The 25,810-nt window shown below is 41.6% G+C and overlaps 1 protein-coding gene across 4 annotated transcripts in view; it reads right to left on the bottom strand.

The window, feature by feature from the left end:
- The window catches only part of CASD1 (CAS1 domain containing 1), a 43,920-nt gene extending 18,394 nt beyond the window's left edge, over positions 1-25,526 (bottom strand). For 3 of the 4 annotated variants that reach the window (XR_005882057.1, XM_040964503.1, XM_040964504.1), the window contains exons 1-9: positions 25,284-25,526; positions 16,764-16,860; positions 16,107-16,227; positions 9,955-9,999; positions 8,673-8,735; positions 5,280-5,324; positions 4,739-4,862; positions 3,129-3,343; positions 664-1,086 (exon numbers count right to left, since the gene is read on the bottom strand). Coding sequence is in view for 3 of the 4 variants with exons in the window: in XM_040964503.1 (XP_040820437.1) it covers positions 664-1,086; positions 3,129-3,343; positions 4,739-4,862; positions 5,280-5,324; positions 8,673-8,735; positions 9,955-9,999; positions 16,107-16,227; positions 16,764-16,860; positions 25,284-25,416 (1,266 nt within the window). In the remaining variant the exon portion in view is untranslated. The remainder of the gene's footprint in view (positions 1-663; positions 1,087-3,128; positions 3,344-4,738; positions 4,863-5,279; positions 5,325-8,672; positions 8,736-9,954; positions 10,000-16,106; positions 16,228-16,763; positions 16,861-25,283) is intronic. The other variant, XM_040964505.1, reaches the window with a different exon arrangement.
- Between the last annotated feature and the right edge of the window lie 284 nt (positions 25,527-25,810).

The raw sequence follows: 25,810 nt of genomic DNA, 5'->3' as shown, positions 1-25,810 counted from the left end.
TTTATATTACATTTGAACTACCACAGATATTTACTAATTTAAAAATTCTACAATTTTCTTTGGTAAAAATTTAGAATTTTAAAGTTAAAATCTTTTAGTTCTCTTACACCTCACCTCACTGTTAGGAAAAGTTCTAGTCTTATAGTCTTCATTAATTCAAATAAATTCTATCTTGTAAAGAAATCTCACACACTTTCTGACTGATGAAGGCAATCGTAAAACAGGAAAGTCTGAATCTTTCCAGCAGCCATATCATTATGTCAGTTCTAGTGCGTGCACGAATGTTTAACCTACGTTTACATAGATAGAAAGTATCTTTGCACGTGTAGGGACTTGTTAATATGTATATTTTTTACTTTATGAAAAAGACTAGAACTTGCAGATGATTACAGAATCAGGGGTGCCCCCGCCGTCTCCTCCCCTCAACAGGAGAGATGATGCCAAGCACGGCATCTTCTTCACAGGGTTTATTTTTCAACTTTTCAACAAATCTTCATGTGACTCTTCCCTCCAAACTGTTCCAAAGACGGCAACAGGCAGGGACGTACTGAATGAGTGTAGCTGTGATGGCTTCATGCTCATCTAAGTCCGCTCTCAGAATTCTGGCACAGAACTTATAATAAAAAGCAAAACACAAAGTCAAAGGAACATGATTACCCTTACCTCTTTAGTATTTTCATTGTAAAATACTCCCAAAACCAAGATGTAGATGATTGGGATAAAGAAGGATGAATGTGTGTAAAACTTGTTTTCCTTCATGAACAGGTCTGCGCGGTCACACATGTAGAAGTAAGCCATGATCAGGCCGAGCTTGCAGAGGGACTGCAAGAGTGTTTCTAACGCACATGCGGGGGTGCTGACGAGATTTTTCTTTTCCTCTCCACTTTCCAAATCAGTACATGGTTTGTTCTTACGGTGAGCATTACGATGGACTATATAAAAAATTAAATATCCAATAATAGATACAGTGAAAAAGCAAGCAGCCAGCTTCTGGAGGAGCGTGAGCGGCGGCCGCGGCTGACAGCAGGAGCCGTCTATAGGTTTCAGGATCTTATTGCAGTAAACATTCATGAGAATCATTGCACTCTGTGAACAAATCGAGTTACGCGGTTAATTATCGTGTCAGTGACATATTCTGCATTCGTTAGGTTTTCTTCTATCAATACTGCTGACTTTCTGGCACTAAAACCAAAATGCTTTCCTACTTTTTGCTATCACTTTTTGAATATACATGCAAATAAATAATAGCATTTCTTCAGTCTATAATACATAGCACATGGTGTTTCAAACTTCTGAGACTTTAGTCCACAATGAAGCAATCATTTTATGGTGACCCAGCACACACGTACAGAGACAGTGCCTTCATTCATGACTTGGAATGCATCCTAGCATTCTATTAAATAAAAAACACAAAAACTACTTTCCTGCTTGCTAATGAGTTATGACCTTCACTTTTAAAAACATAACAAAAACAAACCAAAAAACTAGAGTTTTAATAAAAAATTATTAATTCTTAGCCCCTCAAGATAGTTGCTCTGCCTTTCATTTCATTTACAATTAATTTAGAATTCTATGTACCTTTTTTAAAAAAAATCTACTTTTTTGCAAGGCAATTAGAGTGAGAGACAGATCTTCCACCTACTTGTTCACTGGGTTGGGTTGGGCTGGATAGGGCTGGGTAGGGCCGAGCTGGGCTGAACCCAGGAGCCTGGAACTCCGGCCAGGTCTCCTACATGGATGCAGGGGTTCACTGCTTTCATAAACACATTAGCAGGTAGCTGGAGCAGAAGCGAAGCGGCCAGGATTTGAAATGGGACACTCAGGGGATGGCAGGATTTTGGTAAAGGCTTACTTAACCTGCTATACCACAACCTGTCACAGAATACTATGTTCCATGTTCTAATGTAAATAAAATGTGGCATCTTCAAATGTTCAATTACAATGAAATTATTTTGGGCAAGCTGTTAATATTTTTTCTAGTTGAAGATGCAACCAAACTCTAACTATATAAAAATGTTACAGTTTAGACAGCTGTTGGACTCTAGATGATGATATTATTCAAGTCTAAGCATTCAAAACACTCAAATGGTCAGAAATTCCACCTTTTAGCCCCAAAGACTTCAAGAAATGCTATAGTTGACAATCCTGAAGATACTAGCCTAGAAATTTCATCACAAAGTTAAATGCCTTCTAAGCTGGAAGCTCACAAGCTCCTTAATGTATATGAACTACAGGTAAATGTAAAAATATGGAACCACTGACTTTATCAGTTACTCAAAGGGCTCTGTGACCTTCAAAAGTTAAGAATCTCTGTCTAATAATAAAAAATTGCAATCTGTTAACTACATTGTACTACATGTAAATCTCTTACCAGCTCCTGATTCGGATTTGCTCAGTATCCAACCTATCCCTTATATAATGATTAGGTTCTATGAACTACAAGGAAGAACAAAATTTCTTTTATACACTAAGAAAATGTGCTTTGGGGCTTGGCGTGGTCTAGTGGGTAAAGTCCTCACGTTGCATGTGCAAGGATCCCATATGGGTACCAGTGCATGCACAGGTGGCCCCACTTCCCATCCAGCTCCCTGCTTGTGACCTGGGAAGGCAGTGGAGGATGGCCCAAAACCTTGGGACCCTGCACCCACATGGGAGACCAGGAAGAAGCTGCTGGCTCCTGGCTTCAGACTGGGTGAGCTCCGGACATTGTGACCATTTGGGGAGTGAATCATCAGACGAAAGATCTTCCTCTATCTCTCCTCCTCTCTGTATATCTGACTTTTCAATAAAAATAAATCTTTTTTTTAAAGTGCTCTTCAGTGAAGCTAACTCATGCAAGCTTACGCTGTAATATAAAAACATAGAGCAGTTTTCAAATATGAGAGTTCCGAGAACTTAAAGCCTCTTAGAAGAAAAATCAAGTAATTAGCACTCAATAGATAAAGTTCCCTTTTCTCTCAATTCATAATTTCTTTCTTACATTACAGAAAACTCTCACTCCCTGTATCTTCGGCTAGGTAATAGAAAACAAAATTATTTGCAGATGCATATCTACATGGCATACAGATAACGAGGATAGCAATCACTGATATGGCAGTCTGCTCCTACGGACAAACAGGAGTTCTTACAGTTTCTCGGCTTGATTCAGGAAGATGCAGGCCATCCAAAGAGTCCATGATGGTTTCTTGAGCAATTAGCTTGGAAACACTGAACATCTTAACGTTGGATTTGGAATTTCTGGTGCTACTATTCAAAATACTGACTGCTGCTTCGTTGTAGGCATCTATCTTCTCATTCGTGATCATTTTCCTATTTTCACTTAACAGAACTTCATAGACGGGATCTACATGCAAAACACATTTTTTTTAAAGTGGCAGAAACTGTGATCTTACAAGTCAATAGATCTGCATTTCATAGTTTGTTCTGAAAGTCCAAAGAAAAACAGGGACCTCATCATTTATTTTTATCTAAAACTGGCCAAAGTTTGCAATCTTTCCTGTTCTAAATCCAGTTTCTGAGTAAATGAACACAGTCTTCCGATATAAAGAACGTTATCTCTTCCCTACATACACAGCTTTATGTTACAATGCACCTGAAGAATTCAAAAACTCTGGATTCTGGGTTATATTGGGAAACAAGAAATTTAAAATGGAACATGAAATTTTGCCTAACAAAAATTCTGTATTAGGCGGTTTCATTTTTTTTCCTATCACTGCTGAATTCGATATACTTTGTTCACACAACCAGAAGGCAATATAGTCCATTAATTTTAACAGGGAGAAAGGAAAGGAGGAAAGGGAAACTTCCCAACTGTCGCTTCACTCCCCAAAAGCCACAAAGGCCAGGACTGCTGCAGGGCCGGGTGAGTAGACAGACCTGGGAATTTGATTTCGTCTTCCATATGAGTTGGGGGAACCAAACTACTGTCTCCTGGGGTGTGCCTTGTTTGCAGGAGGCTGGAATAGAAAGTGGAGCTGGGATTGAACCCAGGTTTCCCCTTTGGGATACAGGTATCCCACGCAGCTTCTTCAGCTGTGTGGAAATGACATTCCCCAGGTGGTAAAGTTATTTGAAAATCAAGAGGTTTATTCTCTTAGGACTTACTCTAAACAATTTAATTTTTCTCCTTTTAATAAGAGAAAGGTTAACAACTTACGAGTAAATGAGGGACTGTGGAGCATATTATTATCACCCTAACTGAATCCAACTTGACTTAAGAGTTTCTAACAAACAACTTGAACTGCTAAAATATCTATGGCATCTCAATTTGTGTAAGGCATGAAATAATGGACATTCAATAAATTCCTGAAATGAGGTGACTTAATATCTATTTTCTCTTAAAGAAGTTCACTATCAAGTAAAAACTGGGGAGTGCAACTTTCAAAATATTCTAGAAATTTAAAAGTATTCTTACTTCCCAATGATTCATTGTCATGAAACAGGCTTACTTTTTCTGCGTTCTGGATACAATAAATACGCTTGATGAGCAACAAAGCACCAAGTGAACACATCTTTGCTATATCCCAGAGCGCACTGCCTGCTGAAGCTCCTGGCTAGGTAATCTTTACTTGTGAAACTTTTTAGTCTGTTTTTTACATTAAATGAATGGCACTAGATTCTTCTAATCTTATAAACCTACAAACTTTATCTGTAAAAGCAATAATTGTACTTTTTAAAACAGGAGGTAACAACCAAAACATATGTACAAAATGACACTTTTCCATTATTCATTCCTTACCTTGTAACACCCAATAAACATCACTAGTTTTCGCCAGTTTCTCTAGCAGTGGTGCTATGGAGCTGATGTTCACCTTATACTGTGAAAGCGCTTCACTGCTCCCATTGTGAATCTTGATGGACCACTGAGAAGATGTGAACATTAAGCTCTAATTTGGTACTGATCAGAGAAAAATTAAAGTATATGATTTACCTATAATAAGGATCATTATTTTAAGATAATTTCAAATTTTACTCAATATTGGAATAAAATATGTTCAAATTATTCCATAAAATATATGCAGCAGTTAGACAAAGCTCTAATAAATTAGACTTTCAATGTATAACACTCATGAGGCATACAGTTTTAGGTGTAGTACTGATACTTAGCATAAAATGCACTCAACTCGTTCAGATCTTCTTATTAAAATTCATCAATGTGATTTTGTAACAGAAGTAGGAATTAAAACATAAGTACATTAAACATTTAACTTAAACTAGCATTTTCTCAGCATGTCCTTAAGTGTGACATAAACATCATAAGAATCCATGTAATAACTTACCGTGGCAGCTCCTGCTACAATCACGTGGGGCTTTGCAATGGGATCCTAAAGGAAGAAACATCTTTAGAATCGTGTTTCATCCAGTTCAAGGAACAATATAAGTACTATCATTTTCTGCTTTACAATTTAACTCTGACTTCTATTTGTATTTTAAGTTTTTAGAATTTCTCTTTAGACTTGTTACAAGATAAATAAAATATTCACACCTGAAATGCATAGCTATATGGTTATACAGAATGGCATAATGTTGACATGACTATCTCTCTGCTATTCTTTAAAAAAAATAAACTACTAAAGTCTAAGGTGAATCATGTTGAACTCTGGGAAATCAAGTGCCGACAGTGAAATGCCAATGTGCTCTCTCGGCCTAGTAGAAAGTAGCCACAGATGCTTACAGGGTACACAGTGTGCCACGGTGAGTGAAACACAAGGCCAGTGCACACAAGAAGCAATCTTATAGGAAAACTGAATTCAACGTGACTTAACAAAATAAACTAAAAAGTATTATAGTCCATACGTGAGGGGCGAGCGCCATGGCTCAACAAACTAATCCTCTACCTGCAAGTGTCGGCATACCAAAAGGGCACTGCGTCCTGTCCCAGGTGCTCTGCTTCCAGTTCAGCTCTCTGACCTGAGGCCTAGGAAAGCAGCAGATGGCCCAAGTCCTTGGGAGCCTGTTCCCATTAGAGAGACCTGGAAGAAGCTCCTGACTTTGGATCGGTTCAGCTCTGGCCATTGCAGCCATTTGGGAAGTGAGCCAGCGGATACAAGGTCTTTCTCTGACTCCTTTTATAAATATGCCTTTCTATTCAAAATAAATAATCTTTTTAAAAATGCACTAAGAACAAATAAGGGGGTATTATACATATCTTTTTCAGTGAGGACAGGACTCAGAACCATTCTAACAGCAGAAGTCTGGCAGCGACAGAGTTGGAACTAGAGGGTTTGTTTGATGAGTTCACCGCACTCTGCACCACATCAAAGACCTGGTAGTGCCATCATGAGTACGAGAAACAATTAAAAGCAAGACATCGAATAAGAAACAAACCTGACTCCTAATTTCTAAAGAAGCCTCCTTTCTATCTAATTATGAAGGTAACATTTGCCTAGTGTAAACTACTGTGAAAACAGACAGTGCTTAAGTCCCTGATCCCGAGGCCGCAAGGACATGCCCATCCCAGTGTGGCAGGCTTCATCCAATTCCCTATTCCCCTAGTGGCCTCTTTTCTCATCTTCACAGTGGGAATCCAATCTTAAATCCTTATGCAGGTTCCTCTTAGTCTCCTTTTCTTCAAGCTGACCAGAGAAAGAAGAACTTACCCAACAGCTGCTCTTGTCCTGCTGCCCTATTCTGACATTGCCATTTAGAGACACCCCACCTGCCTCACTTCTTCTGATCAAAGAGTAGAGAGAATGCACCTCTATGCACTGAGGGCTTGACCCTTACTCTGTCTACAGTCCCTCTCCATAACCCATTAGTTGGCCTCTATCCCTACAGGGGTTAAGACCCATGTTTTAGCATGCCCAACTGTATCAATCTCTTGAGCAATGAAACGCAAATTAACCCCCCAAGTTACCAATCTCCTCAACTCTGACCCACAAGTTACCCAACTCCCTCCAGTGTCAATCTCATTTCCCTCCTGCACTCTCCCCCAAGCTGAGTGTTCAATCCCCTATAAACATAACCTCAGGAATGGTCCTCCCGCCCTGTCCTTGTCTTCCACCTTACATTCTTAACCAACATACTACTTGAAACAGTAGTCTGCCTCCACTATGCCAATTTCTTTATTTTTCATGCATGCATCAATTTGTCTTATTTGGAACCCAACTATATTCTAATATTGAGCACAAAACTAGTCATAAGATATAAACAGTAAAAAATGTAAGTCTTCGTAGTTTTCAGGATCCAGCAACCTAATATGGAAATACTTTTAAAAATACACATAATGGATGTCCAGCAGTTTAAAATTTTCTGTACCCAGACAAAATTTTCAATTCTCTTTCCCCATGAATTGTCCGAAATCCTCTTGTATATACATACATATTTACACAAATATTTGCCTTGAATGAATGAAAATCACCAATTAATCTCTACGTAATCCCAGATGATTACATAGCAATCCATATAATCCATATAAATATACTAATTTTCCCTTTCCCCCTACAACTAAAGGGAGTTTTACAACAGAAATTAAGACTCTAAAAACAGTTTATTATTAGAATTGCAAATCTGAGGATACAATGCATCTGCAGGTCAGTGGGTAACTTGTAGGGTCTGCATGATTTTAAAGGACTTACGCCGAACTGATGTTTAACCATGAATTTGTACTCCTTCATAGGATATTCTTTCAAGTACAGCCATAAATATGAAACATAACGTACCTTCAAATCATTTGGTAGATCACATACAATACTGTTACCTACTTCTGGACATTTAGAAGCTTATCATCAACGAAAGCAAAATACACTAAGTATAGAACCCAATTTATAAAAGAGCCAAATTCTAGAAGCTGTCTCTTCAAGTCTCAATTTTTTTTAAGACCTGGATGGATACATTTTCTCCAATAAATAAAGTTAGAAATACTGGATAAATTCTCCCATGATTGTACAAAAACCTTTTTATTGTATGATGTTGATTGCCGTACTAAACATATTCTGTAAAAAGATGCAAAACAAATGCTGATGCAGAATAGGTAATTAAGCAAAACAAGGTCAACAAAATTGAACATTGTTTCATCCTCTCAAATGCAAATGCCTCTGGGGAATAATTCAGGTTTAATTTTTAAAAACCAAGAATTATATGGAGACTACTGTACTGTAAGTCGACTTGTGAGAATGTACGGGTTTTCTGAGGCTAACAATATGCCTGCACTTACATCTGATTTATCTCTGCACAATATGAACTGAAACATAGTAGCTTTAGCTCTTCTGGCACAAATGTAATGATAAAACAAGAGGCCACGGAAATTTAAAAAAAAAAATAAAACTCCCTTAAGTACATAGGCATGGTTTTAAAGGACAAAGAGGGGGAAAAAAACAAAACAAAACAAACTAAAACACTCTCAGGAGACTGTTCCAGCTATTAGGGCTGAAAAGATTACCTGGGTTTGGATAAGCTAAACCACACCAGAAACAGAAAATTGTAAAGTCTGGCATAAACAAAATCTAGCTGAATGTCAGAATGGTGGTAACAGAGCTGAGTTATTGGGTCCACACCATCTCTTCTCTATGAGGTGCGACAAGCAGGCCCACACAGCCGGGCCGCCATCCAGAAGGCAGGCAGAAAGAACAGAGCAGTGGACTGGTAAGCAAACAAAAGAAGAGCCATGGATGCACCTGGGTTTTTGTTACTCAAAAGGGGAAAAAAAAAGGCCTACATTTGCAAGTACAGACCTCAGTCCACACTTTGATACACTGCTTCATAGAACCGTTAACTTCCGGATGCCACAGAAAATCCTAAAAGGAAAATGTCAGAAGAGAAGACAAAGTCAGACCTCTGGAGAGAAACATTCTCACATTCTCACACTAGCACCTAAACGCCAAATCTCACTGGACATTTTCTTCTCCTGCCTGGGTTGGGAGAGATTTCACAATTTTCCCTGTAGCTACATCTGCCCTTCTCTAATCTACTCTGCACTTTCCTTTTTTCTGGCTAGAAAATCATGTCTGAAAAGTTTACAACTGTCCTGCCACACTCTGTTTAAGTATCCAGTGACTTTTACTGACTCTAATAATAAAATTCAAAATCCTTAAAACTGCTAAGGGAGGGATCTGATCCGCACTGCCTTCCTGCACTTTCCTCTTGCACTCTGTGAGCCCTGTAGGAACCAATCAGCTCCTGGGACGCTGTCTGCATTCCTGTGTCACCAGGACATTGTACCTATCGTTCGCTGCCCATGATATGTGTCTACTCCCTCAGCCTGGACAAGCCTTTGTCATCCTTGAGGCCACAGATGAACAGCGCTTCCTGCAGAAAGGAAAAGCTTTCCAGTTCCTTGCTCGGAACACTCCTACTGCCCTTACGTTCCACTGCCATTCTGAGGTAACTGGTGCTTGTGTGTAGGGAGCTAGAATGACCTGGAAGCACTGTTAGGGCAAGGATGTTTTGATTCCAACTGAAGTCATGTGCACTGTTACAGTTAGTAACACTAAATGCATACTGGTTTCACAGGACCACACAAGATTCTTTGTCTCCTGGATAAAAATGTACAACATCTGGCGCTGGTGTCTAGCCCAGCAGCCCAAATGCCAGTTAGACTTCTGCACCGTTCTCCATCCTGGAGTGGCTGGCGTCCAGATCCCAGCTCTGGTGCATGTCCATTCAAGTGAGGACTCAAGCACTGAGCGCTGGATGAGATTCCCCAACTGCTGCCTAAGGGTTAGCTCAGCTCTGGCCACTCAGACATTTGTGGGGTGACCAGGGGATGGGGGGCACATGCTCTCTCGCCCTAACTTTCTAATAGATAAACTTTCTTAAGAGATCTGAAAGCCCAAGTTTTCTATTTCATGGCACAAGGCCACTAACACAATTATGGATACCATTATCTTACTACCTATATCTGCTCTTCAAACACTGCAATATATTTAGAATTCACAAAGCATTAGCTAATTTGCAAATAAGCCAGTGACTGTAGTTTCCAGATTATAACATCCGACTTGCTATCGCTGCACTTACCACTTTAACAGAAGAAATCTTGTCTTCAAATGGAATGTTCTCATGCTGCCATAAAAAAGGAGATAACGGACAATATTAATGTACTCTTACATGTAATTAAATTATTCTCCCTTATCTGCTTTTGCTAATTTATTTTTTGTAACTAATCTCAATTATCTATATATTCACCTGAAGGGAAACAAATATACATGGAATATTTAAATATACGTCACATCAGTTAAACAGTTTAAATGTGATTTCAACATTTAAGATATGGTTCTCCAAGATAAAAAACTCAACTGCAAACAAGTAGACACATGAACATGCCTAGATAAACTATCTTTTGGCCAAGCTTGCTGGGATTCTAATTCAGTCCTAGTTTCACTATCTCTACAGACTGCCTGCCAGTTAGGCAGGCCTCATGATCAACCCTGTCTAATGCAACATGATAGATGTCATACTGGCACTTGGCAATACCTAGTCCACACTGTGACCCTGAGGCAATGACTGAGGAGGCTGAAGGTTACAATGGCAATGGCAACATTGGGCCAAGACAAGAATCCTGCCAGCAGGATTCCCCATAAGACCACAGCACAAAGCTTCTTGCCAGCCCACCTAGGATGTGACTGCTAAATGGGAAATTGACTTCTGCTATGCTCAGACTGAGAGGTCTACTGTCACAGCAGTATCTGGTCCAGTGCCAGCAGTGCGCTGGCATAGGCCATGGCAGGACAGAGGGCTGGAGGACTGTGGATTTCACTTTGAAGACACCACATAGTCCATCATGTAAAGAACAGAAGTCCTTCCAGGGTTGGAAGTCCTGGATGGCTAGAGGTAGGGATGACCCACCCAAGGTTAATTCTCTTCCTACAACCAAGAAAGAACGATACAGTTGAGCATTTACATTTATGTCTGTATGAAACATACTTCTCTTTTTTCAACAGGCTAACTTTTTTTTCCCATTTCTCTCGGTCCTTCTCAAGCATTATTTCTAAAGGCAATCTCAGGATCATTAATTTTGTGAAACTTCAAGGTATGTTCTATAAAAAGAGTTTGGATCAACAAATACATCTGGGAAACATTGGGCCAAAGTCTCACAGGTGTTCCCCTCCTACTTCCTGAAGCCCAGATCTTTTTAAAAATTTGTCTTTAGAGAACTTAGGTGTCATAAACTTTCTTTGCATCCCTTTGTACAGTTTAGTTAATCTAACTCAACTGCTTCTTTTCTTTACTAAGTTAAAAAAAAATTTTAAATATGTGTTTATTTGAAAAGTCGAGTTACAAGGTAAGCACTGTGTGTAGCAAGTAAAGACAGCAATTATGGTGCTGGCATCCCATATGGGCACTGGCTTGAATTCCAGCTGCTTCAGTTCCGATCTGGCTCCCTCATAATGTACCTGGGAAAGCCTGGAAGACTGCCACATGCTTGGGCTCTGCACTCACATGGAGACCTGGAGGAAACTCCGTGCCTCAGACCAGTCCTGCTCCAGCCGTCTAGGCCATTTGGGGGAATGACTAGGGTAAAGGATGTCTCTCTGTGTAACATGGCCTTTTAAATAAAAAGATGAATTATTTTAAGGGAAAAAAAAAAAGGTAGTGAGAGATGAGAAACAAGAGAGAGCCCCCTGCGACAGCTGAGGCAGGCTAATCTAAAGCCAGAACCCTGGGTCTCCCACATGGGAGGCAGGTGCCTAAGAACTTGAGCCATCTTTTTCTGCCTTCCCAGATCATTAACAGGGAGCTGGATCAGAAGTGGAGTAGCCAGGACTGGAATGGGTACTCCTATGGAATGCCAATGATGTTAAATACTAATGATGTTAAACATCTGTCAGACGTATCAGGACTTGTGTTTCCACATCTGGGAGACGGCTGACACTGCCTGCCTCTCCCCTCTTTTGTTAATTGGTTGTGCCTATCTCCTCTCCAACTGTAGCATGTCTTTTTCTCCTTAAGGTAACTTTCAGTGGGTACATACTCTTAAGGTATGTAAACATCTTTTATTTTTATGGTTAGTACATTTGTTTTCTGTATTTTAAGATACACATCCCTATTTTTAGCAAATAAGATATTCTCTGGGCCAGCGTCATGGTGTAGTGAGTGAAGCCCCTGCCTGTAACACTGGTATTCCATGTGGGTACTAGTTCTTATGCCAGTAGCTAGCTCTACTTCCAATCCAGCTCCCTGACAAGGGCCTGGAAAAAGCATGAGAGGATAATTCAAGTGCCTGGATCCCTCCATTCACACGGGAGACCGGGATGAGGCTCCTGGCCCGAGGCTTCAGGCTGGCTTAGCCCTGCACACTGCAGCCATTGGGGAGTGAACCAGCAGGCAGAGCTCTCTCCCCTCTTTTCTCCGTAATTCTAACTTTCAAATAAATAAAAACAAATTTTAAAGAAACTGAATAACTTAAATTTAAAAAAAAAGGTATATTCTCCAGAATTTTTTTCTAAAAGTTGACTACCACATTTAAATGTAAACTCCTCTAGAAATGATTTTACTTAGTGGCGTGAGGTTGAGATTCAAATTCACTTTTTCCCATGTTTGTAACTAATTGCTCCATTAAATTCCTCAGCAATCTTGAATGGTATAAATCTTGGTGTATATGTATGTTTATTGCAGAGCTCTAAATTCCATTTCATTAATTTCTTTAAGTACATTAATACTACATTGTCTAAATAAATCTTGAAGCTGCAGGACTTCTTTGTACTTTGTTCTTCAGACTTGTCATAGTTTTTCCTGGTCCACTGCCTTTCTTCAGCATAAACTCTAGAATCAACTGCTCAAATTCCATCACACATCCTGTCAGAATTTTACTGGAATTACATGGAACCTACAGAACAAATGATATCTTTATGAGGCCTCCCATGCGGGTGTATAGTATACATTTTCTATTTATTTATGTCCTTGTAAATTGTCCTTTGATAATGTTACCATTTTCTGGACACAGTTTTCCACATTTGCTAAGTTTATTCCTTTAGAACACACATATTGTGTTGTTTTTATTGATGGTATGTTACAAAAATATTTTAACTGTATATTGCTGGCACATATATATGTAATTAATCTTTAGCAGTTTGTTGAAACATTACAATTAATATCTGTTCATCTTATAATTAGTAAATTTTCAATAGAATCTTTGGAATTTTGTATGTAGGTAAGTACATACTATGGATCCCTGAGTCTTTTGTTCTCTAATTTTTACATTCTTAAAAATTGTCTTCCTTCAGCTGGAATATTTAATTACAATGTTGAATAAAAACAGCAAATAGTGAACACTATTGTCTTTTCATTTTAATGCAAATGTTTTTCATTTCATCATTAAAAACATTTACTATGTTTTTAGAATTTTTAACGCAAATATGTTTTTCATTTCATCGTTAAAAACATTTACTATAGGTCTCCAGAATATTGATCAAATGAATTCAAATCACATTCAAATATAAAGTTGACCTACATAAAAGAATGAACAATATCAATGTGACACTGCTGTAACTTGCTTAATAGCACAATCTATGATCAAAAAGGGACATGTATTCTCAATTGCGGAGTGTATTCTCTAAGTTGTTCAACTGTAAGCTTATAAACCAAGCATGTTAATAATTCACTCTGTGTTTGCCACTTTTATTTCCTTGTCCTATTATTATTGAGGGAACAATGAGCAATTCTCTAACTCCAGCTTCCTGTCGATGCAGTCCCTAGGACGTAAGCGTGACAGCCAACATGTGTGGATTCCAGCTCCCCACACAGGACATGCAGCCTGTTCCTGCTTTGGGCCTGGCACGGCCTTTCTACCATCGGCCTCTGGGAAAGAACCAGTGGATGGATGGACTCACTCCTTCTCTCTTCATTTGTCGTTCTCTTGTGCCTTTCAAATAAACCGATTTCAAAGTACTATTCTACTGCACACTATTTTCCAATATTGTTATTGAGAAATATGCTCTCAAAGCTTTGTTTTCTATGTGTGTGAGACTTCAGCTACTAGTATCTGCCCTTGGGTCATGAACTGCCCATGGAGCATCACTGCTTTCACCTCAGCCTTTTGTTTCCTTTTTGAATAGTGTCTTCCAGTTCCTTACTGTCAAGCACATTTTAAAATCCAAGATCTAGATGTATAGAGAAGAAGCAACACGAAACAGGATTCTCTACTATCAGACTTTTCAAGCTTTTAACACCCTAGCCTAAATTAAGAACATCTGAAAGGGAAATTTGATATTTAAGCCTGGTCAAATTCATTTAATTAGAGTTCTCACAGAACTTGACCCTGAGCCCTTGCACCCATGTGGGAGACATGGAGGAAGATGCTGGCTTCAGACTGCTGTAGCTATTTGAGGAGTGAATCAGCAGACAGAAGACCTCTCTCTGTCTTTTCTTTGGGTAACCCTATCTTTCAAACAAGAACAAAACAATTTTTTTATTATTAAAAAAAAAAAGACTGGGATACATCATCTTTGTTTACTTCTCTTTGAAATGCATATGCATTTTATTTGCTTGCCATAAATGTATGTATGTAGAAAAACTGGAAACCTAAGTGTTGTAACTAACACTCAGAAAAAAAGTACCATTTTAGTATATATGTTTAGTTCTGGACTAAATCATTACAGCTTTTTTACCCATCACCAACCCTATAGTCCAATTTTCAGGAAGTCACATAATTCTAAATCAAGAAATAATTAAACTATCTATTTGTAATCAGAAAATTGTTGTTTGACTTTTCTAAACTTTAAATGCTGATCATTTCATGATTTTAAATTGTTCTTATTCTTTTGTATAAATTTGTGTGTATAACTAAGATAGAAAATAACATTTGCAAATACCCAATACAGGGCCAAGCTGCTGCTGCGGGGCTGCCATATTCTCACCAGCAGCAGTCCACAGGTTTAGGATGGAGGTCCACTATCACTTGGTGCAGTTACTTAGCTGCGAAATCCTAATTTTTCCACCCCCTGCCACAAGGAGTTCACATCTGCTAAGTCTAGCAGATTTTCATCAGAAATTTATGAGCTGCTCCTCCTTCATATTTGAATTTTCTGGTACTGTTTTTCTGCCCTATCCATTGCTCACTGCCACTCATGTGTTGCCTGCAAACATGGATTAGAAACCTTGATATTCCAGCTCCCCGGGAAAGAGCACAAGATGGTCTGAGTGTTTGGGCCCCTGCACTCACACCAGAGACCCGAAAGAAGCTCCCTGCTCCTGGCTCCAGAAAAGCCCAGCTCCAGCCATTATGGCATTTGGAGAGTGAACCAGCAGCTAGCAGATGAAGAGCTCGCTCTCTAACTCTGCCTCTTCAAATAAAATCATCTTAAAATACAACTTGGATCTTACAAAAAATGTACAAACACAACTATGATGAGAGAATTCAACAAAAAAAAATTAACTAATTAATGCAGGAAAAGACACTAATTAGCTTTAGAAGAAAAACATGCTTCTAAAATCATTATCTTTTTATCAAAGTAACAAAAACTTCCTGTATTTACTGATTGATTGGTACAGGAAAAGTCCAGAGAATTGGGCTCTGACATACACTGCCAACCAGTGCACAAACGAAAACAATTGGGTAACCTAATCAACAAATTGTTAAAAGCCTTGACATTCTTTAGCTTAGTATTTGCACTGTAGAGATTCTATCCTAAGCACCTAAAAACAATGTTTACAACACAAAGAAGTAATGGAGCTGACCCTTTCCATTGCAAAAATTTTAGAAAATTACAAAAAGCTAAAATTGAGGCAGATATATACAATTGTATTACATCTACTCAGTGCCAGGTTGATAAAACAATATGGTGAACTGATAACCAGGAGAGAAATAAAGTAAGATAAATTTGCACATGTCAAAAGCTTACAATGTTTACTTTTACTTTTTTTAAGAAACTGCAAAGTGTTAATATGAACACAGAAAATATTTTCTCTATCTACTTGCTGGCTTTTCATGGTAAGATTTATTATTCCTGAAAAGTAAAAATTTAAATTAATAAAAACCCTACCAGCACTTCTTTCCACTTGTTTTTCTTATGTTCCCTATTTGTGCAAGTTATCCCTTTTCTCTGCAGTTTTTCTGAAATCAAAATAAACCTTCTCAGTCCTACTATTCATAAGAAGAGCTTCCTTCCCTCTACCAGTCACATGGTGCCCTCTGAAATAACACCTGAGAGGAGGCAAAATGGGACTTTTACCTTATTTCCTTCTTCTTTGAATTGAGGATTAATTATTTTTACGAAAGAATAAAACAATTGGCGAATTCTGGAATCTCCAATAAATGCAATATGTTTATCTACAAGGCAGTTCTTTGCTTCACTGAAATCAACAAAGAAACATTAATTAGAATAAGTAAAATCAATATATTGGTCCTTCAAACATGTGGTTTGTGAACAAAATGGCACAGGGTTCTTATGCATATGGTCACGTGGCTTTAGACAGAGGAGGCCAGGTTTGTTTAACTTACCAGGCCATGTAGGTGTTATTAACCGTTACCTACCCCATCCATGAGTGTTGAAGATGCACTTGACTGTGCTAAGTGCTTTATATCCATCTCTTTAGAACCACTGCACCAGTAAGTACCCGAGCCACCTAGCAAGCACCCTCTGCTCCAAGGCTTCTGCCTCAGCTCTGGCAACCTCATTCTTGCCCTACTCCTCCTCCTGACGCTTGAGGGCAGGACACCCCCTCCCCGCCCCCCTGGATGAGCTCCACCCACCCTCGGTCAGCAGGTGTCTACCACCAAATAAAGACAAAAAGTATAATGCGCTCTGTTTCCTTCACCAACCCCTCTCCAGCAGACATTGTGATCCATTCTGAAAAGAAGCACAAACAACAAAATGAGCAAACTTTACCTGATTTTGTATTTGTGCATCATACAGCTGTGTGGCTGCCAAACTTTCTCTCCAAGAAATCTGCCACTTGAGAGAAGGTATTCACACGAGTCATTGCCTGTCATAATGAAACACAGACAGCACACAGCTTGCAGGCCTCACCAGACCTTCCTCACCCACACACAGCACGGGGAATAGCAACACGTCCAGCACGAGGACACCTTGGTCAACAAGACTCTGCATATACACGAGGAGGCCCACACTCCTATAACCAAGTTGAAGAATTCCTATCACCCGCCAGCACCACGGCCCTCCTAATGGCAGGGCCTAATATAATCTCCATGTGTTTGGGATGTTACAGGTTTAAGCAAACCTACAGCATTCAGTTGTATAAAAGTTTAACATTTAAAATTATGGAAAACATGCAGTATTTGATAAAGACAAGGACATGATTATATAACTGGGTTTATTATTTATTATTGTATGCATTTACTACACATTCTTACCATTGCTTCATTTCATTTTATCATTTTTGCCATTGTTTCAGAACACAGCCACACTTACTAAAACACACTTACTAAAAACTAAGTTTACTAAGAAAGAGTTTGCTATGTCAACAGCAGCCTCTCATTTACTGCATCTCCTGACAGAATCAAGTGATCGTACGCAGTGGGCAGCGCCATGGGGCAGCAGACAAAGCCACCCACCAACAGTGCCAGTATCCCACACAGGTGCTGGAGTCCCAGCTGCTCCACTTCCCACCGAGCTCCCTGCTGATGTGCCCAGGAAGGCAACAGAGGATGGCCCAAGTGCTGGGGCCCCTGTGCCCATGTGACAGACATGAAAGCAGCTCCTGCTTCCTGGCTTTGGAATGGCTGTTTTTTCCAGCTCCAGCTAAAGCGGCCATCCGGGGAGTGATCCGGCAGATGGAGGACCTCTCTGTCCATCTCTCTCTTCATGAACCCTGCCTTTCAAATAAGTAAGTATTAGAGAGATGGGGGGAGGTGGTTCCGATGGGGGTTTGTGAATGCGCACTCCGATGTGCACACAATAAGAAAACATTTCTCAGAACCTCAGAGCAGCCAGGGCAGCTTGCAGGGATGGCACCCCACATGGACACGGCACCAGTGCCAGTGCTCTGCTTCTCATCCAGCTAATAACACATCTGGGAAGGCAGCGGAAGGTAGCCTGACCGCTTCGGACCTGCCAACCACGTGGGAGGCTCAGATGGAGGCTGCGGCTCCTTCCTGCCTTTAGCCTGGCTCAGCTCTGGCTGCTGTGGCCATTTGGCAAACAAACTCACAAGAGAAGCTCTCTCTCTCTCTTTTGCTTTTCAAATGCCTAAATAAATATGAGTGACTAATGATTAGGCGTCCTCTTGGAAGAGATTCCTAATTCTCAAAGCCTAAGTCCACTGTTTTAATAGTCCCTTCTTCTAGTTCTTTTCCAGGGACATAATCTCAAGTATGCATTTACTTCTGCTTACCGCTCCTGCTCCTAACTGGGAAAGGGTTAAGGGCTAAAACAGAAGACTTGGAAAATGACCTCTTTAACCATTATCATGAGCACACCTAGAAAACTGGCTTTAGAACTGCATCATAAATAAGTGTTGAAAAAGAAAATAAATAAATAAAAGAAAATTGGTTTTAAACACAAAATTCCTTAAGTAGCTAACTTTCATTCTGTGTAACATGGATCATTCTATTCCCTTATAGTCATTTTATTATATCTTAACTAAATATAGATGATCGAAAGGACATCAAGGGGGACTTGGAGACATTAAAAACGCTCAAATATGCCCAGTGGGTGAAGGAAAAATGAGATGCTTAAATTATCTGTAGGATTTTAATGGAACGTGAATATTATTGTTTTACAATTAACTATGGCCATGCTAAGCCTCTGGCAACAGAATACCATAGAACAGAAATGGTATTGCGGTACTCAGAGCACAAATGGCAAAGACCCAGAGGCCCCGAAAACAGAACACACACCTTTCTTCTTCGTGTAGTCATTCTCCGATCTGGCCAAAATACAGACAAATGGTGAAATAAATTCATCACAGATATCATAAATACTAACAATGCTGCTGCCCTGGGATCATAAATTTGAAACGGGATTGGAAAGAAAAGTGAAATAATTATCTCCTTGGTGGAAAACTGGAAAATGAAAACTGGACATCGGTTAGTAACATTTTATAGTTATTTACGCAGCTCAAGTGGGATTTTTTTGGTATTTAAACAGCTTTGATGAGCTGCTTCTAGTAACATATAAGTAATTATTTCTAAATATTAAAGACTAATTCTAGTTCTAAAAAATGAAACAAAAATAAATAAAATTAAAATACAAAATAAATACATTAATTAATTAATTTTAAAAGACAAGTAAAGCAAAGACTCCAGGTACATGCAATTAGGTTCCTAAAAATAGCATTATTCTATAGTGGCTCCATAGTAAAATTATACAAAAAAAATCTAATGAAAGCTTAGAATCAGGATATTAAAAAAAAAAACACATTTATAGATTTCTACCTCTTTAAATATATCTGTTAAACCACTTTAAAAGTTTAAAACATAGCTATTTCCTAAAAAGATGGTAAGTTACAAATAACTGGCTATTAATTCTATGAGCGCTATCAAACTTTCTCCTTTCCTAAGTTTTTCTAAAGTCAGTTACAGAGAGGAGAGACAAACAGGGGAAGGGGGGAGGGAGGGAGAGAGATGGAGAAAGGAGTTTCTAGATCAGTTAGCAAATGGCTCTCATGCCAGTGCCAAGGGCCTGGAACTCCATCCAGGTCTCGCACATGCGTGGCAGGGGCCCAAGTCCTTTGCTCATCTGCGGTTTGCCAGGCACAGCAGCGGGGAGCTGGATCAGACACAGAGCAGCCCGGAGACAACGGGCGCTTCCACAGCCCACTGCACTGTGACACCTGTCGTGTTATCATTGGACTTCAAGAAAAGCACACCTTGAACAGCCATCACTGTGGCACCCTGTAGTCACTCCGCAACTGAACAGGCTATCAATAAGATTTTGTAAAGATACAAGTGACATACCAATATCTTAAAGGAATCTCTCCGTTCTGTACTGCAAAATATGTTTTCAATACAAAATTCTCTCCTCACTACCGCTATCTACAGCTTTTCAGTAGGGCAGCTACTGGGAGACAACAGCGCTAATCTGACAGGAAAACACTCAAGTCGTGCTGAACTGAAGGGACTTTACAGAGTGTCTCCGAGACTACTGGTCCTTCCAGGAAAGAAAACCTTCGTTCTGTTAGTGAGTGCTAGTTGAAGATGACTCGTCCGAAGAAGTTTGACCATACAAGTTTTTCAATAAATCTTGCCTGACCTCATTTTTAACAGTCTTTGTCGCTTGTAAATTGAGTCTGGGTAGAATACAGAAACTGCACCAGTTACTTTAACAAAGAGCATCTAATATAAAAAATTAGAGAAGTAAAAGAATTACTAACTACACAATGGAAAAGGCAACAAGATTTTTTATATCAGCAAAAAAATCATAAAATACTATTATAATCTGATTAAAAATAGATTAACATGATCTATAAACAGAAAGCTCCACAAAGTTCCATTCTATAAAATAATCCCTCTTTTTTAAAGGGGTGGGAGAGACAATTTTGCGTTACATCACCCAATGTAAATCTAAACATTAGGGGCCAGCACTATGGCATAGCAGAAAGTCCGGGCTCTGGAATCCCACATGTGCGCTGGTTCCAGTTCTGGCTGCTCCGCTGGGGAACCACTGCCCTGCTCATGGGCTGGGAGGGCAGCAGAGGATGGCTAACGTCCTTGGGCCCTAGCACCCACGGGAAAGACCCAGAGGAGGCTGTGGGCGTCATATCTGCTCAGCTCTGATTGTTGAGGTCATCTAGAGAGTGAACCAATGATCTCTCTAACTCTGCCCTTCAAATAAAAATAAATCTGTTTAAAAACTCCTGATATTAAAATAATATGCCATATATTTATTTTGTATAGCTATGTGTAAATATTAGACCTATATTATCCTTTCTCGATTTACCTAAAACAAAGCTAAATACCCATTCATTATTTTTAATTGCCTACTGCAACTTTGACAACTGCTTTGATGCAATCGATGTGAAATGAGAGATGCCAAGTACCCAGATAAATCAAGCTAAGAGCACAACTTAAAAAACAACTAAAGGGACAGAACGGGCACTTCAGGCACCTTTGCGACTAAGCTTATTTAGATGAACAGCTATCTTCCTCTTTATTCCAATACCTTAAGTATAACAATTCACGTTTACCCACTTACATTCTCAGATTTTTATGTATGACTTCTCTACAACAGATACTTTAAAAAGTAAAGTAAGCAAGCAAACAAGCTAAACACACAGAGGCAACAAAAGAAAAAGTCAGGCCATACATCAATCACAAGTTGATTTTCCTTTGAATGGGATGCCTCTGGTGTACTACGCCTAAGGGTTGAATCATCCCAACTCAAGCTGTGTGTTTGGTATGGCAAACCCTGAAAATCCCAGACCACGAAGTCTGTAATAAGATTGCGAGAGTATTTTGTTTGCCTAAAATCCAGCTAGCTATACTTCAGTCTGTGCTGGAAACTATCCCATTTTCTCTAGACACTTGGAGTCACTCACCCCAGGTGGTGTCACACAGACCAGAATCATTCTAGCACAGAAAGAGGCTAAGAGACCAAGCACTGTTTTCTTGCTGTAAATTCTGAAACACTGCACCTGTTTTTCTCCAAAGCACAGAGCAATGTTTAACACAGGCATTTAATATCCTCAGCGACAGAAAGGCATTCAATTCCTACCACCTAAACACAGCTGAAGCAAGTTAACCTTATCAATCTATAAAATTAAAATTTATCCGGATTGGAACCATCCTTAGGGCTATTGCCCAAGAAATGATGTCTTTTAATCTATGATCCTGCTGCTAATAGAGATTTTATAGTTTAGGAATGTGAGAGATTGGTAAAATTTTGAAAAGGTTTCAGTAAGAAAGTAATTCTTTTGTAAATGTCATTGTAATGTATTATGTGAAAATAATAACAATGCAATAAAACACTCCACTCAACTTTCTAAAACTGAGATTAGAACATGAAATTCAACTAAAGTCACAGAAGAATCAGATGTTCAGAGGGAAACGGAAGAAAGCAAGAACTCTGAAGATGTATTTTTCCAATAGTGATTTGTGGGGTTCCTACCGGGTTTAGTTCTGATGATTAAAAGCTAAGTAAGCTCCTCTGAGGGGCTCAGTCTGTGATGGAGGTGGGTACCAACGACCACAATCCCACAGGAGAAGCAGATCCAAGATGGTACACAGCAACTGGATTCCTACTTCCCAATGCCGCGGTGCTAGGCACATGGGGACCAGGCCTTGAAGGAAAAGCGTTACATTCTTTTAAAGAGACAGAGATCCCAGCAACCAAAGAGCAGAGCAGACGTTTAAAAAGTTGTTGAAAAAGGTGAAGAACATTTAGGCTATGAACCTGGAGTTCAAGAGAGACAGGTAACAGAAGGTAGGTCTGGTTCAGATTTTGAAGGCTTTTTAAAAAATTTATTTATTTTTATTTGAATGACAGATTTACAGAGAGAAGGACAAAGAGAGAGAGATCCTCCAAGCGCTCACTGGTTCACTCCACAAGTGAATATAATGGCCAGAGCCTGGCTGATCCAAAGCCAGGATTCAGGAGCCGCCTCCCACACGGGTGCAGGGACCCGAAAACCTGTCACCTTGCTTTACCAGGCTCTCAAGAGGGAGCTGGAGAGGAAGTGAAGCAGCCAGGACTGGAACAGGCACCCATATGGGACGCTGGCACCTGCAGATGGGGCATTAACCCCCCACAGCACCAGCCCCCAGATTTTGTTGGGCCACAGCACCAGCCCCCAGATTTTGAAGTTTTACACATACAACTCTTACATTACCTTCCGACTAGCAAAAAGCCAACAAAACAAAAGAAAAAACTAACAGCTGGCACCACAGAGGCTCAGTGTGTGCTTCTTCATTGTCTAATCCACGCCCCACTCCCTAGTCAAAGCTGTCCCCGCGTGTCCAAGCTCACGGTCAGGGAGAAAGGCAGACTAACTTAACACGCAGCAGACAGCCTGGATCCACACTCCAGATCAGGAGCTGACTAGCGCCACATCCTCCGGTGATTTCCTTAACCTCTCACGCCTCATCTTCAAAATGTAAATAATACTGTAATTCCCAGAATCTAAGACCACTGATTATAAGACATATCATTATTTTATGTCATAATAAGAAAAAATGTCACCAATTAAACTTTGACATGCAATCAAAGTTTGAAGACTCCTCCTGATTACAGAAATGTTAGAAATGGGAAGGGGGGAATGAAATATGGTAATCGTATCTCCCTCAGAAAGCGTTGGAAAGGCAAATGAATTCAAACAGTTGCCCTTAGTACAACAGTGCCTGGCACACAATAAGTGTCTCCCAGTGTTAGCATTCAGGCTGTTTCTCTGGTGTGCAATTCGTTTCTCAACTTCCTGAAACGTGTAAGGGAAGAGGTGTGGAACGTGCACTCAGTGCAGCATTCATTCCAACCGGCCTGAAGCACACGGCCACACATCTGAGGTCCTAACATCCAGCCTGATCCCCTCATCTGATACAATCCCAAAGACGGTGCAGTCGCTCCAGCGCGTGGGGAATCTTGTGTGTGAAGGGCATTGTAGCCGGCTCGGTTTGACAAAGCCAAAGCATGGGGGTGGCAGAAATGTCAGCTGTGTGTTTTTCTCCAGCAGTCTCTGGCTCAAGTACTTGACATTCAGCCTGGGCAGGCACACATGCCAGGTGCACCGCCTCATACTCCACTCAAGCACCTACGAAGCCAAGGAGTCGCTTCTGGAGGAGGCTTCACAAACAACCCCAGATTGCTACACTGACTCACAAAATCCCAGCTGACATTCTGTTCTCCCTGCTGATGCAGCTCTTGATAAGATGAAATACATATTGTAAATATAAAAATCAGTATTCTGTGCTTACCAAAAGCAAGAAACAAAATTAAAAAAAAAAAAAACTGAAATGGGGGAGGAACTATATGTTTGCCTTTAGCACAAGATCACTCCCTGTAATTTTATGTCTACTGCATAAATAAAATCGAGTTAGTGTTCCCTCATGCCAAATTAGCACACCATGATTAGGAACAGTTAAAAAGAGGTATTTCCTCAAAACATCCCCCCAAAACAATGCCATCAATGCTACTTTTATTTAGCATATGAAAGAAAAGTGCAAGGTGCTAGCAGCTACCTGAGGAAGCCAAGGCCTGCCAGGTCACAGGGCTGTCCTGTGCCACCAGGACAGGGCCCAAACGTGGCAGAAAAATGGTTCATCTTTTCATGTCAATTTAGCCTTATTAAGAGCTTCCCATCCAGTATGGTACCAAAACAGGCTGTTTTTAATCCTCAAGAGTTGGGGAAAACAAAGAAGCAAGGTTCTCCAAAGCACCCCACACCCCGAAAGACCCCTGAGCTGACAACAGGTGGCATTTCCAGTAACCTGAGTTGGCTGAGGAGTTCACCAAAGTGGGTGTGAAGCTCCAGGGGCACAGCACGTTACGGTGCAGCTGTCCACTGCCCTATCTTGACTAGCCAATCTCACAGGCACCAAGCGTGGTCCAGATAATGTCTTCAATAGTACACACAGTCCCAAATAAAAGATACTATCTTTATTAACTACCCACCCCTCCTGGTAAGCCACTTCCTTACTGGCATTTTCAGAGAACATTTCTCACAATCAATCAACGAGGACAACTATCCCTTGATTCCTGAAAGAGACTTTGTTCTGAATTAAGGAGGTCACACTGCTTTCTCCCCATCCCATCAATTTCGACACCCAGGGCATGAAGCCCTGCTCTCAAGCTGCTTACAAGTGCATTACACTTGCCCACTTGTATTGTCAGCCCAGAGCCCGTCCCAGTGCCTCGACTCTGTAAAGAAAAAAAAAGTGTGCCACCAGAACCCTTGGAACGTCTCCGAATCGCAAAGGCGAGGGGCACGTCCTCCACTTGGCCACGGGTGTCTGAGCCAGCTGTCGCCCTTTTGGCAGAGGAGGACTGGACGGCTCTTGCCGCTGTCCAACAGCTCGGACCTGCTCTGACTGAGCAAGAGGCCGCACTAAACAAAGCCGGACCTCTACGAGAAACAGTCTGCGACCCCACGCCGGGCCGGGCGGAGGGGCCCCTTTGGCAGGGTGACCTGGCCACACGTGCCCAGGGCTGCCCCCTCCCGCGCGGGGGGCCCCGGGCCTGGCGCCTCTCCCGGAGCCCTGCTCACGCAGCAGCAGCAGCAGCAGCAGCAGCTCCCCGCGAGCCAGGCCCCGGCGCGGGCCGCTCGCCCCGGGGTGGGCACGGCCGGACGGCCTGGGGCCGCCGGGGGACACGGGGGCAGCACCTCCCCCGAGGGCCGGCGGGCGGGCGGGCTGGAGGCCGCGCGCGCGTGGGCGGTGTTGGGCGCGGGGGGCGGCCTCCCGCAGCCGCGTCGCCGCCTCCCCCCCCGGCCGGCCTCGGGCAGGGGGAGGGCCCGCTCACCTCGGTAGCGGCGGGAGGCGAGATGGCCCGCCGCGAGCAGCAGCACGGCCACCAGCGCCAGCACCTTGGCGCTCCTCACGCTGAAGTAGTGGTTGATCTCCCGCTTGCCCAGGTTGTAGGCCAGAGCCGCCATCTTGGTTCCTCCATGACAACAGTGCGCGGCGAAGCGAGGAAGGGGCGCCGCACAGGGGCAGCACTGGGGTGGCTGCCGCCACGGCCAGCCCCCGCTGCCGCCACCCGCGCCACCCGCCGGGGAGCCCGACCCCGCCGCCGCGGCGTCCCCGGCCTCCGCCTGCCCCTCGTCGGCCGCGGCCGCCTCAGCGGCCTCCCCCCAGCCCCGCCGCCGCTGCTCCGCCGTGCCGGTTCCCCAGGCGCCCTGGACGCCTGTCTCCTCCCCTTCCTCCTCCTCCTCCTCTTTAGCCTCCTGACTTAATAGCGGCTGCGCCTGCGAGAGGGGTCCGGATGCCCAGGGCTTCGGGGTCACTGGCCCCCGCGGCCCCTCAGGGGTCACCGGGTCACAGGCGGCG

Source organism: Ochotona curzoniae, unplaced genomic scaffold (genome assembly GCF_017591425.1).
Source record: "Ochotona curzoniae isolate NIBS_2020 unplaced genomic scaffold, NIBS_Ocur_1.0 scaffold_3835, whole genome shotgun sequence".
Classification (NCBI taxonomy): Eukaryota; Metazoa; Chordata; class Mammalia; order Lagomorpha; family Ochotonidae; genus Ochotona; species Ochotona curzoniae.
The sequence above is the reverse complement of the archived record's forward strand: the minus strand, read 5'-3'. Positions and strand labels throughout refer to the sequence as shown.